The sequence below is a fragment of the Castanea sativa genome, chromosome 5 (assembly GCF_040712315.1).
Source record: "Castanea sativa cultivar Marrone di Chiusa Pesio chromosome 5, ASM4071231v1".
In the NCBI taxonomy this organism is placed as follows: domain Eukaryota; kingdom Viridiplantae; phylum Streptophyta; class Magnoliopsida; order Fagales; family Fagaceae; genus Castanea; species Castanea sativa.
The window spans coordinates 12,674,209-12,694,212 of record NC_134017.1 but is presented as its reverse complement, the minus strand read 5'-3'; the positions used below and the strand labels follow the sequence as shown (position 1 = coordinate 12,694,212).

The 20,004-nt window shown below is 32.4% G+C and overlaps 2 protein-coding genes across 2 annotated transcripts; one reads left to right on the top strand and one right to left on the bottom strand.

Annotated features, from left to right (window-relative positions):
* Positions 1-10,864: 10,864 nt before the first annotated feature.
* LOC142634747 (F-box/LRR-repeat protein At5g02910-like) lies at positions 10,865-13,775 on the top strand. Its single transcript, XM_075809013.1, has 3 exons — positions 10,865-12,052; positions 12,170-12,373; positions 13,542-13,775. The coding sequence occupies exons 1-3, from the start codon at positions 10,865-10,867 to the stop codon at positions 13,773-13,775; spliced, it is 1,626 nt and encodes a 541-aa protein (XP_075665128.1).
* Positions 13,776-14,739: 964 nt separating this feature from the next.
* On the bottom strand, positions 14,740-15,525 carry LOC142634746 (uncharacterized). The gene is made up of 3 exons (XM_075809012.1): positions 15,325-15,525; positions 14,945-15,094; positions 14,740-14,874 (listed from the first exon to the last, which is right to left on the bottom strand). Exons 1-3 carry the CDS (start codon positions 15,523-15,525, stop codon positions 14,740-14,742), a joined length of 486 nt encoding a protein of 161 aa, XP_075665127.1.
* Positions 15,526-20,004: the final 4,479 nt, after the last annotated feature.

Here is a 20,004-nt window from a genome sequence, read left to right as displayed (position 1 = left end):
AACAACACATTTCTTGGTGCATCAAACCCAACTTAGATCTACCCAATTACAAGTAAAGTGCGCTTTATCAAAAGATTAGCCAATTACATATAAAATATGACCCTAACACTGAAATTTTTGTTTCCATAGATATTGCTATTGCTTGGCAGTTATTTATTTTAATTCACACGTAGACTCTGAGGGGATTGAGGTTTTTTTCATTAGAGCATTCCCATTGGGACTGCCGAATGGAAAATGTTGGGATGATTTAGCATTAAAGCCCAAAAATCACCAACATCCGGTCTTGCAAATGCTGAGTATTGCAAAAAAATTTGCAATTGTACTACAGTGCAATTTTAAATGTAGAATCGCATTGCAGCTCAATGGTAAAACAAAATACTAATATTTTATTCCTTTTTACTGTGTATTTTGTCAACTCCTCTCTCTCCCTCACCGGTCACTCTCATCTCCTTCTCTCTCTCTCTCTCTCTCTTCCCTTGAATGAAGGGTTTGATGTGGTGGCAGATGTGGCAGATCAGGGCAGTGCCAAGGTGGCCGAAAGGGAGTTTGGCAGAAACTCTTTCTTCTCTCTCTCTCTCTCGTTCTATGGGATTTTTTAATGGGGTTTTGGGGTTTGTTATGGCTGTGTGGTTTGTGTGTGGGTCAGATGGAGGGTTTAGATGTCGTGGGTCATGTGGTGGGTTTGGAGGCGTGAAGTAGGTGGTGAGTTTGGATGCCATGGATCAGGTGGTGGCTATGTGGGTCAAGTGGTCATGGATTTGGTTGTGGGTTTCTCTACATTTGCTGTTCGTGGTGGTAGAGGGTTTCCATGGTGGTGGTGGTGGTTGATGTGGGTTTGTGGTGCCGTGGTGGTGGTGGGCAGAGGGCAGTGGGCATAATGGTGGCTGATGTGGGTTTGTTTGATTATTTTTTAATGGGTTTGTAGCTGGGTTTGTGGGTGTTTTTTGGTTGGTTTGTGTCTGGATATTTGGTGTGTTTTTGGTCATGGTGGTTGCTGTGTGGTGTGGGTTTGGTGTTATGGTGGTTGTTGTGTGGTGGTGACTGGGTTTTTTGATAATTTTTTTAATGGGTTGTGGCTGGGTTTGTGGTTGGTTTTTGGTTGGTTTGCGGATTGGTATTTGATGGGATTGTGGTGGGTTTGGGGTCACGGTGGTTGGTGTGTGGAGGTGGTGTGGATGAGAGGATGGTTGTTGTGTGGAGGTGTGGTTGAGAGAGTGATTGAGAGATAGAAATTAGAAATAAGTGGTAGGTGATTTTATACTATTTTATTGTATAATTTATATTATTTTAGTATGTAGTAGTGTAAAATAAAAGTTGGGATGTTGAGAGTATTGTTAAATTGTATGGTATAATTGATAAAGTAGCTTTTTGAGATGATAAAATAGGATATGATAGGATTTTAGGATGGGGATGCTCTTAGATGGGTTAGTTGGGAATGGGCTAGTGAATCATGTAAGAGTAATTGGGCTAAATTTAAGTGTGTTAAGTTTAGGTTTGGGTCGTGTTTTGTGTGCTTTTAGTGGCTGATGAGTTTTGTTAAAAAAACAAAATCACAATTCAATAGGAGTAGGAGGGCAAAATAGTCAGCAAGTTTAGTTTCCAGGGCAAATTCGTCAATCCATTTCCTTGGCCTCCAAGCTAACCCAGTCTATAAATTAGCTTAAGTTTTCCCTAAAAGAATTCAGTCCACTAGCTAAGCTAGCTACTCTACAAATTATTCTAAAAAAACATCTCTCGACCATGTCAACCTACTCTCTCAATGTCAAAGTTGTTGGCCAATGGGTTAAGCTTGTGCAGCCCAAAGGTAGTGTGAAGAGCAGAGAATTTTTCTACAAATTTGAGGTGCAATATAGCTTTTGTAGAAGAAATCAAGTGACTTCTGTTTGCTTTGGTGGATGAATCACTATAAGAAAAAAGACTTAATACAACAAAATAAGTCGTTGCAATAACAACTAATGTCATTGTAATAGGTGTTATTACAATGATAAAAAGGTCGATGCAAGTCGTTGTAATAAACTCCGAGGCAATAGGTTTATGCAACACTAGATTTTCGTTGCAATAAGTTCTATATATTGCAATGATTTATTTTGAAAATCTCGTCGCAATAGGTGTTATTGCAATGACAAAAAAGTTGATGCAATCCGTTGAAATGAACTCTGAGACAATAGGTTTATATAACACTAGATTTTCGTTGCAATAAGTTCCACATATTGCAATAAGTTCCACATATTGTAATGATTTATTTTGAAAATCTCGTCACAATAGGTGTTATTGCAATGACAAAAAAGTCGATGCAATCCGTTGTAATAAATTCCGAGGCAATAAGTTGAAAAAATCCCATTGCAATAGGTTGATTTTTTTATCAAAAGAATTTAAAAATAAATAAATCATTTTTTAAATAATAATTTTTTCATTAAACTGTTTTGCAATTCAAAAATCATATCTAGGAACTATACTGACAATATAGTTTGACGTGAAATGAAAGATTACATATTGCAACAACATATCTTTTTTTTTTTTTTTGTTGAGAAATTGCAACATATCTTAATGCATAATAAGAGTTACATATTACAACAACACATTTCGATGTAATATAATAATTATTGCTACAATCTCATATTGATGTAATAAATTTAAGTTACTATTACAACAAAAAACAGTCTAGAGATGCAATAGTATATATATTACCTCTATTATTTTTTTCGTTGCAATAATACTTGTTGTGTTATGTCTTTTTTCTTGTAGTGAATGAAAGGCTTTAAGAAATTTAAGGTACAACAAATCATATTTATATATATATATATATATATATATTTTAATTGTGCAATAAGACTTAAGAATAATGTTCACTGTTCTTTATTGTCTTTAGTGTGTAGGATGTCACACAAAGTGCAGTGTTGAGCTAATTCCGGGATATGGACGTGCAATTAGTGGAGTTGAAGGTCGTCGTGGGCAGCTGCCCGTACCGTTGGTGAATTTAAAATGCAACCGTTTGTTTTGTTTTGTTTTTTTGTTTTTTTTTTTGACTTAGATCAACACAAATGTTGATGCGTCCAGATCAACGACAACAGTTCCGTCGCAACTGAGGTATTCGTCGTTCTCATTAAAATCAAAATCTTCAAAGTTGTCATCATTGAGATTGATTTTGTACTCCCAATTTGCACATGGAACAAACCTTTGAGGAGTCAAAGGTTTGTTCCAGGTGCAAATTGGGAGTACAAAGTCAATCTCAGTGATGACAACTTTGGATTTTTTGATTTTAATGAGAACGAAAAATACCTCAGTCCCGACGGAACTGTTGTCGTGGATCTGGTTGAATCAACATTTGTGTTGATCTAAGTAAAAAAAAAATTGTGTTGATCTAGACCTAGTTCGATTAAGTGGTCTTAATTATCTATTTAGATTTTATTATATAACCCAATATCATGTATATAACTTTTCATTTCTAAGTATAATGTGGGATTTTGAGTTTCATTTTGTTTGTACTAGATCAGTGTTTTTCAATTTTTAGTTTGGTTTGGATTCCAATGTTTTGCCATCTTATTTAATTCACTTCAATAACTTCATTTTCAGATTTATGTTTGAACCCGACCAATGCTTTCCTTTTTCACTCTTCTTTGCCAAATAAAAAATAACGAAACACACACAAACAAATACATGTTCTTCACGTATCATGAAAAAAAAAATGATTGATACTTATGTAAAATAAATATTCTTTTCGTTGGGTTATTAAAAATGATTAATAACTAGGAAATTAGTTTTGGCATTTCTTGACAAAGTTGATAGTCTTTTTATAGATATAAAGTGAGAATTAAAGAATATGTTTCTAAACGCGGATGTAAGTTCTGTGGATCTAAAGAGGGAAATGATTAACAGTAGAAAGAAGGCAAAAAGATTGTGATTCTGCATGTAATAATGTGATTTTTACTTTAAGGACCACAGCATGCAATAAGGGTCAAGTAACATGGGGTTAATATCAATGAGTTATACGAGGCAGACCTGGGGTTAAATACATAATTTTTTGTTACTTGTAAAATTGTCGTGGCAATCAAACATGCATGAGTCTCATACTAATACATATTGTTTACTGAATACTGAATTCATATTGTTTACTAATTTTCAACTATAACACATATTGTATAATAATAACTTTACGCTCAAATCCATTAATACAGTAAATTAACATTATAGTTAATATATATATACAAAGTAATAGGAAAAGAAAGATAGTCATATATATATATATATAAGCACATGATTCTTCTGACAATAACCATAGCATCATAATTCTAACAATAACCACATATATCATCATTTCTTTGATACACTTTTCTTGTTTGTTTGTTCAGTCCCCCAAATTTCTTTACAGGTCCACATGTTACTATAAATTTATAAAAGCTAAACCCAAAAAGAAAGACATAAAGGGTACCAACATACAATTCGAATGGAAAAAAGTAACATAGTACTAGATGCCCAAAATGGAAAAGGCAAATTAAGTCTCAACGAAAGCCTCAAAACTAATTGTCATCCATCACAATTTGAAACAGAAAATAGAAGGAATAGAGTGAGCTTGACTACTCAATAAATAACCAATTTCCTAACAATCTGTATTAAACATATAAGAAAATGTAAAATAAAATAAAAATTATGCATTGTAAAAATCATAGACTTTGCAACATCATTTCAATAAAATCAATAGTTTCAATGAAGAAATAAATAGCTTTTCTTTTTTCTTTTAGATTCAAAATTCTTACATATGCTAAATTCATATACTAACAATCTATACCATTATAGTTGAAAAAAGAAATCTTAGTATGGACTAAATTGCAATTATTTAATTAAGCAACTGAAAATTATTAAATCAAATTTTGCAAGAAAGAGTAACAATTTTTATAAATAAAATATTTATTTCTAACTTTTATCCTAATTACAGAAAAGCTCACTAGCCACATATGATGCATAATTTTATCCTAATTACATAAAATTTCACTTACCACGTATGATCGATGTATACTCAAATACTAAAAAATCTAGTGTCATACCAATTATACACAACTTCTTTGTGTGATACAACAAAGTGTGAGTGATGAATAAAAAATTATAGGTTCATATATAAGTGATAGAAAACCATTCACAATTTTCCACATTAGAGTTATGGCAAAAAATTGTAGTTTGTGGTCCTAGAACCACTCAAATTTCCTTTAAAAAAAAAAAAACAGCACTTCTCAAATGCTTATTTGAAACTTCTTTGGCTTACAGGTACTATGCACCAAACAAGTTGAATGAAAAAAGTGATGTTTTTAGCTTTGGGGTTGTTCTATTGGAAATAATCGCAAGCCGTCCTGCAATAACTAAAAATTCTAAGAAAGTTCATATAATTAAATAGGTTAGTTCTATGCTTGAAAAAGGGGATGTTGAGAATATTGTGGATCCGAGGTTAGGAGGCCTTGACGTTAATTCTGCTTGGAAAGTAATAGAAGCGGCAATGGCTTGTGTATCTCCCACTTCAATTGAAAGGCCAACCATGACTCATGTAGTGATGGAGTTAAAGCGATGTTTAGCAATGGAATTGGCTCGAAGGCATGGAGGGTTTGAGTCTGATTCAGACCAAATTAGTGGAATTGACCATAAGGAACAGACTCCCTTGGCAAGATAGTAATTGTCAAACAAAAAAGGTTGCACCAATTGCCTGTTATCACATTGCCCCCCTTTGTGTGGTTTGGATTCAGGGTTGGATCCCTTCAATTTATGCTTATTAAATAAAAGGAAGTTGCTGGAGGAGATGGGGCAATATCATGGTCTAGGTAAAACCCTTTTGGGGTATTTTTGACAAAATAAAAATTGATTATTATTGTTACAAGGCATTATTTATGTGTAACTTTTTTTTATTTTTAACTCTATGTATGCATTACAAAGTGAAAGTGGAATAAAATAGCTGTCTATGTGTGCTGTATAAAGATTCCATCTTTCATATTTCGCATATATCCGAAGTTTGTAATAAATTTTGTCTAAATTTGTATGATAAAAAAAATATTTTATAAATGTTACAAAAATGTTAGCTATAATGCATTTGTACGAAATGTGATATATTGAAAGTTTGAAACTACATGTATTACATTGTTTGTTAGTATTGTTAGTATCCGTTTTAGAACAACTTATTTAACTGAAACTAAAAACTTGTTACTGAAAGTACTATAGATAAAACTAAAAACTAGCTGAAATAGTACAGTGAGAACCATAAATAATACCAAAAAGTGCAATAAGACCTATGAATAGTAGCCAAAAAAAAAACCTGCATTTTTCAGCCAATGCCAAACACAACTTTAGTGAGTTAGTTACTGAACAATTAGTTAGTTAGCTGGCCAGAAAGTGCTAAGAAGGAATTTTGTATAAGCTGCCATGAGATGAATAAAATATCTATCCAGAAAATTAACCAAACTCTTCTCCTCTATGCTTAGGAGGCTGATTGCCCTCTAAGTAATCCCTGCTATGTTCTTCCTTAAATTGTCTAAATTACCAAGTGCATAACAATAAAATTGCCTACATTTGTGATTGTCCTAACCATTTTCTCTACTATGCAAGAAGTGTTTACACTCTTATTAAGATATAATCAACCTTAGCGTAAATTCTATTATCTGAAGTTTACTCTATTTAAAACTATATTACCAATAGTTTACTCTACATAAAACTATATTACTTAAGTTTCAAAAAAATTAAAACTCTATTCCAACTAAATCTCTATTACCAAAAATTTCAAGAAATTTAAAATAAAATTTTATATTTTAATCATGTATCATGATTTTGAATTTTAATATTATAAAACTTGCACGCTATATACACTATATGCTTCAAGTGGCTCAATATATGTATGTACTAAGAATTTATAGGGGCCAAATGGAAAGAGACCAAGTTGTAATGGTTATAGGGCAGCGGATGAAAAAACTGCTCGATGGATTCCGGATGTAGGTTGCAAAGCACACAGTCTAGATCAACTTGAGGCCATCTTTTATTCTAGGCTAATTTGGTAGATAAGATATCCTATGCTATTTTCCAAAGCAACAGTTTGAACCTTTCATGAATTTTGAGTTTTCACAATTGTTTCCAATCTTGCTTGGATAAAGGACTTGGAAGGTCAAAGTGCTCCATATTTGACCCTGAAGTTTCCTTGGCTATTTGGTACCTATCTTGAGAATCAGATAATTGGAGTATATGGGTGATGGTATTGATATCAAATAATTAAGAACGTAAGTTAAAGGCTCTAGTTGAATTTAATTGTCTTTTATTTGAGGAACCTAATTTATATCATCAGGCCGGGACAACTCTTATTTGGGAAGGACTACATTATATTTGGGAAGGAATCCAAGGATCCTCCCAAATGTTAGTATCTGGAACAGAATTTATTTGATAGCAAGCACATTTCTCTAAGAGAGGTTTGGTTTCCCACATCCCTTTCCATAGCCAACAACTTTGTTTGCACAAAGGAGCTTTGAGAAAAATTTTCACATTTCAAGTATTTAATACCAAATTACCAATCCCTCACAATCGTTTGGCCGGCATACTTTGGACCAATATTTTGGGAAATATATGTTAAGGGTCATTTGGTTTTCCCCAACTGAATATTCTGAGTGTAGAATCAATTTGGAGCAAACTACTTTTGATATGTAAAGGGTGGACGTGTATGCGGGGATGACTACCGAACTAATTTCAATAGGGTACGTGCTTCTAAAAGCTTGAGATAAATACTTTACTTTCCAAGCTTGGGCCTAGAGGTAATTTTTGCTCATAGCCTAATTAAACATTTGTTTTTTGACCATGATATTTTGAGGAGGGGAATAATTTTTTATGCCCACTTTCTAAGCGTACAATGGATCTCTTTTGGCTTTCATTTACATTTCTACTAAGTTGATGATTTGGTGGGATTGTTTATAGAAGATGGAAGGTAAAGAAGGAGATTATTTTACCAACATGAGGTGAGAAACAGGTCGACATCTTTTATTTAACTTGAAACTATTGAGAGTTCCTAGATTTTCAACTTAAATCATTGATTAATATTTGCCTCTAAATTAATGCCACCCCTATACTATTTAGCCGTCGAAATTAAAATTTGTGCAAAGTCACATCTCAAAAAATTTCATAAATACCAGTGGGATGTTTCCAAAAGTTACCCACATTTCACACACAAAATTTTCTACATTCTTATTAACTTTAACCTTTTATTTCTTTAAATATTTTTTATTTAATGGATGAGAATGAAAGTTGTTTTTTCCAACTTTTAATCCAAACCATTCATTATAATTACCTAGGGTATATCCCTTATCTCAATCTGTGATTGTGAGCCACCAGTGAGGGAATGATTGACTTGCTGCCAAGGGACGGCGCTGTGGTGTTGACCACCTTGAAAAAAAAGATTATGTACCCTAAACAATAATTTTAAATTTACATGGGTTGCAACCCTAAAAAAAAAAAATATTGAGTCCAATAGAAAAAAAAATTGACTACTTTGAAATCTTGGCACGTTAAGGTTGAACCAAAAAATTGCCCAAACAAATATGAATCACCTAAAGGCCCAAACAAAAACAACACAAATCAGCCCCAAAAATAAAATAAAATATATCTCCCCAAATTCATGCCAATTTGAAGCAAATATCATGTTTTAGAGATATTTTCACAACACTTTCGTAACAAATCCTGAGTAGCAAGTTGTTATTGACCTTTATTAGTGGTTAAAAAATTAATTTATATAATAGGTTCAAATTAGAACCAATAACAACTTCCCACATAGAATTTGTTTTGAAAATGTTGTAAAAATATTGTGGACGTAGCGGTTCTTTACTTTTTAGAATGTTAATTCCTTAAAATACCCTCAAAGAAGTGATTACAGAAAAATTATACATAAACTTTTGGTATCCCTTATTAGTTTCTCTGCAAATTGTGGATAACATCATCAATATAAAAAGTTTGCTAGTGGCCAACAGGTTAACCACCATGCCTGGATCGCCCTAGACTGATAGACCCTCTGCCCTAGTTCAATCGTTGCTCTCAGGTGTCTCTGCCCAATCTTCCTCTACCACTTGCTTGTTGATTTGGTATCTTAATACTTAACAGTTAGTTCTCTCTCTCTCTCTCTCTCTGAACAAACTGAAACTAAAGCCAAAAGTATTTAGTAAATAACGAGTAATGCTAGGGACAGACACGTTCTCACACCCTACTTGTGTGTCAAGTCTTGATTGAATTTAACTACTTTTACATGGCCCCCCGAAGCGGAATTTGCTGACAAACTAGAGAATGTACCACATATTTTTTTATTTTCGTTCTCTTTATTTTATTCTATATATATTTTTTAAGTAATGAAAGCAAATGCCAGATAAACGAGGTTTATTATATTAAAGGAAAAAGATGGGATCTTTATTTGTTTTACAGAAATTGTCCCTTCATGATCGGATATTTGCTTGAAATGATTTTGTTTTCTCTCTTTCCTTTTTTCTTTACGACTTCCTTTGGGTATTAGGAATTTCTTTAGGATTTAAAATAAAGACAACTACGCTTAGGATTAGAATTCACACTTGGAGCCTTGGAGCACTGGAGCCCATAATAAATAATAATAATAAAAATAATAGAGAGAGAAATTTAAAGAGCATGTTAGTAAGATACGGATATAATGAACTGATCGGTAAGCGTGCAGTTTGACGCTTTTACAAATTTACCCATCTTGAGTTGTAAACCACCGCCTATATGTATGTATATATAAACATATGCCTGACACACGTACTGCCTCTTCAAGTTTCAACCTGACACAGAGAGTGCCTCTTCAAGTTTCAACCTTTACTCAAAAGGTAATATTTTTGGTTACTTCTTTTCTGTTTTTAGTTATTATTTTTTGTTGTTGTTGTTGTTTTAAGTTTGCAATAATTCTCTTTGTTGGCTTATAGATTCAGACTTATTTTGATGAAAACTATGTTGAGCGTTCATAAATAATGTTGTTTCATAAGCCTCTGTTATGATAATTCAAAAAGTTGATCTTGTCTTCTTAGAGTTTTATAGGAAAACAGGTTAAGTTTTTGTATTTTTGAGGTAAAAGAAGAAGGTTAATTATTGATGAACTTTTCATGCTGAAGGTAGGGAAAAAAGATTTGATTTTGTATTTTAAAGAAAAGAGTGATTTTTTGTGGGAGAAAAAAAGGATTAATTGTTGATCTATCTGCTTGTGAACAATTAGTCAGTCTTGTTTTGATGGGAGAACGGAGAGCCAAATATTCTAGCCCATGAAAACGTGTTAGTTTCTTTTCATTAAATTAAATTTAGTACTCAACAAAACCGAAACCAAAACTAAGTTTTTTTTTTTTTTTTTTTCGTAAAAATTACAATATTTTATTGGTAATGTTGAAACAATTGTAAAAAATATTATCAGTAAAATTCTGGAAGCCCTAAATAAATTGAAAAATAATCTTGTCCTTTTATGTAATTAATAATTGCTATATTGCATGTTTGAATATTGTTATCTTTTTGTTGTATTATTGCATTATCTACCAACTTGTTTATGAATTTCTTGTTCATTTATAAGATTTTCATATTAATTTTTTGTTGTTTAAAAAAAAAATTGTCTAATAACAAATATATCAAGACACCCTACAATTGAGTTCGTTGGCCTTTAAATTTTTATTTATTTTGCAAGTAGAATTAATAATTTGTGTTTCTTTTTCGAATCCTTTGTTTTAGATTAACTATCTACTTTTTGCTTAGATTTGTACCATTGGGTTTCTTATAATTAATTAATTATATGTGTAAATATATATTTTAATGTTTTGGCAAATATCATGATACAAAAGCAGAAGGTAGAAAATTGATGAGCGTAGAGAGGCACGTGATGGATGAAAAAATTTATACTGTGGATCGGATATCGGATTTACCAGACTTTATCCTGCATCACATCTTATCCCTCCTTTCCCGAAAAGAGGCAGCTAAAACTGGTCTCTTGTCCAAGAAATGGAATTGTGTATGGTCCTCATTCCCCATTTTAGATTTTAATCAAAGGCATTACCTTAACCTTCATTCACCTCCCCTGCCAGATACGCGTCCAGAGACTCAGAAAAGAGTTGAAAAGTTCATGAATGATGTGGATAAATCTATAAGTAGGTTTCACAAGCATCAGTTGCCGATGCAGAAGTTTATACTTAACATGACCCTTGTTGACTTCAAGTTGGCTTCATTGGTTCATAAATGGATAGGTATGGCCTTGGAACACGGTGTCAAAGAGATAGATCTTCGGGTTCGAACCAAAAGGAACACGTGGTATTGCTTGCCTGGGACAATATTTTTTGCAAAATCAACTAATAATTGCAAGTTAGAGCAACCATTTTCTTGGAGTGCTTTGAATTATTATTCCCTACAAAAGTTGTGGCTTAGTAAAATTTGTGTGAACGAAGAGGTTATCCAAGCTATTTTCCGTAGTTGCCCTTTTATCACCGATTTTGGTATAACAGGATGTCACGGATGGAAAACTCTAGACATCTCCAAACTTCCTAAACTTTGTAGAGTTGATGTGCTGCCCCTCGACCAAAAAGTTGAGATTGTCAGAGTTGAAGCAACAAATCTTGAATATTTCAGATTTAGTTATTCAGGTGAATGTCTACTAGACATCACTGCATGTCAAAATTTGACAGAATTATACTTACAAGATTTGTGGATTACAGACCAGTGGCTTCAATCCAATATTTCTAGATTTTCCCACCTTGAAGTTTTGGAAGTTTGTAACTGCAAAATGTTGGAAAGAGTTAAGATTTCTGTGCAGTCGCTTAGGTATTTAATAATTATGTCATGCCAAAAGCTGCTGGAGGTTGATATTGATAGTCCGAATCTATCATCATTCCAATTTCACAGCCTCAGGAATGTTATTCCTATGATATCTTCTAGGAATGCTCCCTGTCCTTTTAACCTTACTTTTACATTACTCGAAGACGATCATATTGACACTCTATGGTTGCATAAGTTGAGGGAATTTCTAGTAATGTCAAATCAAAGAAAAGTTTTGACCCTAAGAATCTTGTGTCAAGAGGTATGCCCACTAATGCAAGTTTATCTACTTTCAACCAATTTTTCTTCAGCGTGGTTTTATATTTTCAATTTCACCTTTTGTTTTCTGAAACCTTTTTACTTTGCATTGATTATAAAGGTTGCATTTAGTCTTGAAGAACTGAAAGGAATTACAATTCCTCCATCATTTGAACTGGAACACATGACGATAGATCTACGAATGACACCACCGTTCATAGATACAATAGATCATGGAAGTCTTATAGATGGCTTGCTTTGGAGTTGTTATCCAAAAAAACTGTCATTGCGAACAGGTTTGAAGTCCCGGGAGAATTGCATAAAGGTATGATTTTTCTTCTACTAGATTTTAGAGTGCCTCTATTTTACTAAGTTGCACTTAACAAGTTGATTAGATTAAGGTGGGTTTTCATCTGTTGCATGTTAGTGATTAACATATACAATTATTCAGATGTTAAAATATAAGGGAAAAGTGGTGTCTGATTTTAAATACCTATCCTTCCTGATGTCAAACTATTAAGATTCAGAAAAAGCATTTTCTATGAAGTAATAATGTAGTTTGGTTAATTTTTGTTCTGTTTTTTAAACTAGTGTTAATTCTCGTCGAGTAACAAAGTTGCTGAAGTTAGTGCTTGGTAATAAATTTACATATTATTATTATTATTATTATAAATGATTTTTATGATGAACCTTGCCTCGTTTGCCACAAGCCATAGCCCCTGGGGATTTGGGACTTAAAACCCCTTAATAGGTCTGTCTAAAAAAAATTCCATTCAAGAGACATCAACTTTGAGACTGTTGGTGTCCATTCAAAATGTGCTTGCTATTATGTTTCTAATAACATATTTTCAAAAGTGAAAAAAAATAAATTCAATTTGAGTGTTTGGTATGAGTATGTATTTTAAAGAAAAAGTTTTTTTTATTTGTTGTTAACACCCTATGGGTTCATGGTTATCAAAATAATTACAACAATGTCACTTAAAGCTGTGACTTAAAAGCTGAAAACTACTCTTGAGGTGTTCTCAAAACACAGTGCTTAAACACTAAAATGTGAACTGTGACTCACACCGTCTTTGTTAAAATTTCCTAATATGTTGAAATAGGCCCATAATTTGCAGTATTTAAATATTGAAAATTGTTGTTTTAAATCTCTAACCAAACAGGCAGTTCCCTCTATAAACAGAATTCAAGCAACACTCATGCTACAAACACTTGACCTAGTTAGTAGTTCCACTTACTTCCCTGAAGACAGTAATAAATATCCTCCATTTTGTGCCCAAGACTCTGTTTTAAATATTCTCACTATGTTTTGTTTATATTACTAAAAGAGAACGTAGTTTCTTGATGCCAGCTGCGAATATGTGGGCTGTGGCTAGGATGCAATTATTTAGATTATGAAAAGCAATGAAGATTAGGAATAATTCTAATTTGTCTCAGAATTATTACTCTTGCTGGAGCTAACTACTTGAACTCTAATTTACATAAAACACTAGGTTCTATGTGAGAAAGTATTAAATAGAGAAGATCTAGACTATTGCTGTTCTTGTCATCCGAAATGTTGGCGACATCATTTAAAAGGAGCAAAGATCATCAGTATTCCTGGGATTGAAGATGAGAGGCTTCTTAATTGCAAGACATTGTTTGATATATTGCCTACCCTTGACAGAAATCATGCGATTCAATTTAGATTGGATTGGGATCACCATTTGCATGGAGAGGCGACTTAAGCTATTACAAGATTAGAATCTAAAGCAATAATTTATCGTGGAATAATTGCTTGCCCACATTGGATAATGTGAACTATTTTTTATGTTTAATGCTCTAAACACCGTGAATTGAAGATAATAGAACTTTGGAATTCTTTATATTTCAATGGCCATTGGGATTTAGAAAACCAAAAAGTAGGTTTCTGCATAACATTCTTGATAGCTTTATCTTCTGTGCTGAGCTATAGGTTTGCTTTTGAAAGGACTGGGACAAGGAAAAGTTTAGATTTTGTACTTGGTAAAGCAAAATGAAGGAGCTGTAAAACAGTGGACGTTATAATTACGTGGTTATACTTACTGTATCCTTAAAACCTCCTTTAATTATTTAGGATTTACTCTTTCAAACCTTTCTATATCTTTTTTTTTTTTTTTTAATTTCTATTTTCAATTAATGATTGGAAACTTAGGGGTTTCTTTGGTACTTATGGTCAAGACTCTGTACAGAGTGAAGATAGTGATATAATTGATCATTGATATATTTGTAGTGATTCTGATTGTTGTTAGCTATACATTCCACTTATTTTTATGAAACTATGTTGGCATTTTTCATAAACAATAATGTTTCATGCATTCCAGTTCAAAAAGTACTACTGCATATCATATGCGGTTAAAAAAAAAAACTGTAAAAAACTATTCTGAGACTTTTTGGCTTCCTAATGCCAGGCAAAGGAGTTAAATAACATCACAATATTAGGAGCTTGCCTTGCTGCCATAGCAGCTAGGTTCCTACTTTTAATTAACATAACATTAAAAGCTCTCAAAATAGCTTCAGTCTGTATCTATAAGCCAACATAGAGTTTTCTTTTAAAATATTATATATAATAATTATGTATCATCTAAAATAGCTTCAGTCCACCAAGTCCGGCCAGTGATAATGAAAGATGTCATATTGCAATACTTACTACATGTAATGAGGTCAACTCTTTCAACCATCCATCACTTCAAAATATCCCCTTAAGCCAGTCACTTGAGGTTGCTGTGTGGTCATATTTTGGGCAACGTTGAATCGAGGGGACACACCAGCAGTAAATTCAAATTCATCAGATAGATTGCCATTTTTCTGCAAAAAGAAATCATTAGAATGCATTTATACTCAAAATATAATCAAAGAAGTAATTTTAATGTCTTACGTCATAGGCCTGCCACTGAAAATCGAAGGCTACATCAACTGGTTCCATTTTCTTACATTCCAATTTCATGATCCTAATATGTCCATTTTTTGTTAGGTGCCCATGCAACAAGCTGACAATCTGGACAGTTCCAACGTTCTTGCACCGACACTAAAAACACAGTGAACGTATATTAGCGCATTAGCTTATGCTACCTAGCTCTCCTTTAAAGGCATCTAATTCTTAATTTAGCCTATCCACTAGCTCTTGGTTATGTATTAAATTCAATATCTAGGATAAAACATAAACAATTAAAAAAATAAGGAGTTTCTCAAAAAACAAAAAAACAAAAAAAACAACAACAACAACAGCAAGAAGAAGAAGGAATAAAAACTACGTACCTTGTGAATAATGTGAGCATTGCAGCTAGGAGATTTGGTGACTTTTTCCATACAAAGTGGGAGGAATTTTGTATCATCCTTGCAATTTCCACATTTGAGCTTAATTCTAAAAGTGTTGTTGGAGCTCCACCCACCAGCTGGTTCCATACATGAAATTTCTTCAATTTCTGGCGAAATACGCAATTCAAAGAGTTGAGACATCCTGCACAGGAAAAGTTATATAAGAAAGTCAAGAACTAAGGTTTCACAGATATGATGCTTTTAATTGATGAAACATTATGCTCCCAAATCATATCAAGGCAATGTCATATGGGATGGAAGGAATCAATTTGGAAGAAGACATCAACCGTTGCTCAAATTGGTATCAATGAAAATTATGACACTAAACTCCCACCCCCAAAAAAGAGCCTCATCACCCACACTTGTGATGAGACTAATATATATATTAGTTAATCCTTTTTTGTACTTCAAAAATGTTAATCCTTTTTTTTACAATTCAAAATCGCCACATACAAGTATAAAGAGTGAAAGGTAAAAGCCGGCTTCAAATCTTTAAGAGAAAATTATACACACATCTATATTTAGATTAAATTAAAGTAGAATTTCTATCTTATTAAAAAAAAAAAAAACCACCACATACATCATACATACAACATACAAGTGCTTATTAAATAGCATATGATCTTGATTGGGCTAAATAGTATATACACATTACACAGTTCTTGAAAATTTTCGGGCATGAATTCGATTTTCATCTCCATTCAAAAGTTTCAATTTTGTCTGTGAAAAATTTGAATAACCCCACCAAGTCACGAAGCAAGTAGAGTTCTAAGTAATATTCAAGAGAAAATATAATATAAGATAAATTTCAGTTAAATAATAAAATTAATAAAAATATCCTCTTTTCTCAGGGAAAAAATAAATAGAATATAAATATTAACCTCTGTATTTTTACCAAGAGAAATAAAAGAAAGAGGAACTAAATAAATAAATACATATTTCCCACTACTTTATCTCAGATAAAATGAAGAACCCAGGACAGCCAAGAACTCTGCACTTGCACTAGATTCCCTGATAAGTAACATTTGAAGAGTACTTCTTTGAGTTAAATTCCTTCATTTCTTGTCCTCTCTTTTCATATTTCAGGGGAACCAAAGTAATAAAGGATTTAAAATTTCCTTCATTCCTTTTCTTTTGCGTTCCTTATTTTTCCACAACCCAGAGAAAGAATTTTGGACATTAACACAGTTTCTAATTGGTACTGAAATTATTTTCCCTACTTTCACACAAATGAAAAATGGGAAACATTCAAGATGAAAACACGTTTTAGTTCTTGAAGCAAGTAGAGTTCAGTAAACTAGAAAAGCTATGTAGAAGAATTACCTAAGTTCCACTGGCAGAGGCACCTCAAAGATGAAGACCCGTCTCACCTTTCCTTGTTTCCCAAGAAAATGATCTCACTATTCCCTTTGTTCTTTGTTAGACAAGAAAGTTGGAACAAACTTTCACAACATTTTCACAATATATATATATAATATAAAGGGTAAACTTTACCAAATTTTTTAACCATAAACTCTTGAACTTTACCAATTTTTTTTTGTCCTTTAACTTTAAAATATTTGTTTTTTTAACCATAAACTCTTGAAAGTTTATTTTTCGTCCTTAGAGGCTTAAACTATTGAAAATATTTTACTTTATATCTTTAAACTTTTAAAAATAATTTTTTTAAAATTAATTTTGAAAAAAAAGCTAACGGTAGGGGGCAAACTCCTTACAACCAATAGTTAGACATGACTCAATTCTAAAGTTTAAGGAGAGACTATAGTTGCACTACTAATTATAAGAGTACTTTAGTGATTTAGATGCTTAAATGGGTTGGAGTTGGATTCATTTAGCATGAAAAGTTTTATGCTGGAAATGGTTTCACTTGAGAATATCTTTTAGGGAAGAAGGTTTATCTTTTGGTATTTGGTTGTGTTCCTAAAAATTCAGTGGATGAGTTCAAGTTTAAGCAATATAATCTCACTTAATATTTTTTTTCTTGTATACAATACACTTATGTGATTGTAATTGTATAAAATTATTTTAAGTGTGTCATGTGCAAAAAAAAAAAAAATTCTATCTTGTATCAAAAAAGTGAGTCATGTGCAATTATTATATGCATTGCACATAACTTTATTTTTTTTTTTTATCAAAAAAAAAAAGAAAAAAAAAAGAGAAGAAGAGTCATGTGCAATGCATGTAATAGTGATGCATGCCATTTTCTAATTTTGTAGCCAAAGTTTATTTATTTTGACCTATTTAGCCAAAGATCAATTTCTTGTATACAATACACTTATGTGATTGTAATTGTATACAATTATTTTAAGTGTGTCATGTGCAAAAAAGTAAAAATTCTATTTTGTATCAAAAAAGTGAGTCATGTGCAATTATTATATGCATTGCACATAACTTTTTTTTTTTTTTCATAAAAAAAAAAAGAGTCATGCGCAATGCATGTAATAGTGATGCAAGTCATTTTCTAATTTTGTAGTCAAAGTTTATTTATTTTGACCTATTTAGCCAAAGATCAATTTTACTTAAATCCTATTGCTATTGTTAAAATTAGAGAATGTTTAGAAGTATGATTAATGGATTTAGGCTATATATATATATATATATATATATATATATATATATATATATATATATATATATATATATATATCTTATTGATCAATAAACCGTGAAATTGAGGACCCAAATTGAAGATTTAATCCTTAACTTGATCAAAACAGTGGCTAATAAACAAATTAGGATTAGCGTTTTGTTACTTTTTTTGGGGGGGGGGGGGGGGGTGGGTTGATTTGTGTTCCAAATATCAATCCACTCAATTGATTGCCCAAGAATGTAAATGAGGGCCCCAATTAAAGATTTAAACTCTCATTTTGATCAAGGTTTGACTGCAATGAAGAGATGCAACAAAATATGAGTTTTTGCGTATTATGTTTACTAGAGAAAATAGGGGTTTTCAATCCGGTATGGAATTAATCAAATTGAATGAAATGATATGTAATTGGGACATCTAATGCGAGTTCGGTAATACCAATTGAGTAAAAACATTATATGTTTTGGATAGATCAAAGAATTAAAATTGTTAAGGTTAGGACCTACGACAAATTTGAGGCTTTTGATGTTTTTTAATGTCTTTTATGTCGAATGATAGGTGCACTTATCAAATTTAGATATACAATTACAGTTTGAATCCTTAATTAGATTAGGTGACCCTAGGTTAGGTTTAACTCAACCACATGTTAGGGTTGTGATTTGAAGCAATGGCAGGGAGGTGTTTTGACTCTTTTTTTTTTTTTCCTAACATTATGCTTCCCCAATCTTTTATTGGACACTGTATTTATTTCCGAAGAACCCCAGATCCTTCATACCATGCACATCTAAAAAGTTCCTAAGTTCACCTAGATGGCTTATTTACTGGCTTGTAATGTTGGTTTTGGGTTGTGAGTTTGATATCCACATCAATTTTCCAACCAAAACAGACTTCCTGGCATGAACCAAAATATTCTTAATAAAATCAAAGTTTTTTGGTATTATAGTAGAGGGGGGTATTTTGAAGAACATCATTGACAGATTTAGAATCACCTTCAAACACAACACAATTTAGATTATGTAGGAAAGCAAGTTTCAGAGCCAAGAGAGCAGCATGTACTTCCCCAATATGAAGATCAACTGGAGGCATAAGAGAAGCTTGTGTAAAGATGATATCTTGCAAACTGGAGCTATGAAGGAGAATTGAGGGCTTAGAACGATTAATGGAAACCTAAGAGCATACTAAGTAAGCATCAGATAATCAAAATTTTAAAGTAACAATAGCTTGTAGGGTCTGGGGTAAGGCCATTAATTATAACTTGGTTTCTAACTCTCCTCCATAGATTATCAATTAGCACAGAGGTTCTTCTCAAAAAAATATAAATAAATAAATTAAGACAAAGGCAAACAATGTAAGTTTCTAGTTCTCATCCATTGAAGTTTGCAACCAATTTGAAGGAAACATGGTGCATTTCACAATATCACTAGCTGAAAGAGCCTAAAACGTGGATATATTTATAGCAAGGAAGTCAATACCGTACCGGAGGCTGTATCGGTTTGGCCACCGGTACGATATATTTCAGATATCAGTCAATACCGGTGTACCGTTTCGGGTTTATTGCTATTTTATATACACACACACACACACACACACACACACACACACACACACCAAAATCTTTAGAACCATGTTTATAAATATATAATATTTCACTTATATTATAGTAAATATAAAAGTTTATTATAAAACATTACCTCAATTCAGAACAAATTATTCATAGTTTTAGACTTTAGTATCAAATAAAAGAAAAAAAAAACACAATATAAAAAATAGAAAGCTTAGTTGTTCATTGCATACTAAGAAAACAAATAATACTAAGAAGTTAATGTAAATAAGTTACCATTATGCCTTTACAAAAATTCAAAAATTACAAAACTAAAATAAAAAAAAAAAGCTTTTTTCTGTACCGGCCAGTACGCCCGGTACCGGCCAGTACGCCCGGTACCGGCCGGTATTGCCCGAAATTGGCCGGTATGGCCGGTACGGCCCGTATTTTTTCTGGTACAATATAGAAGTATACCGGTACCGGTGCACTG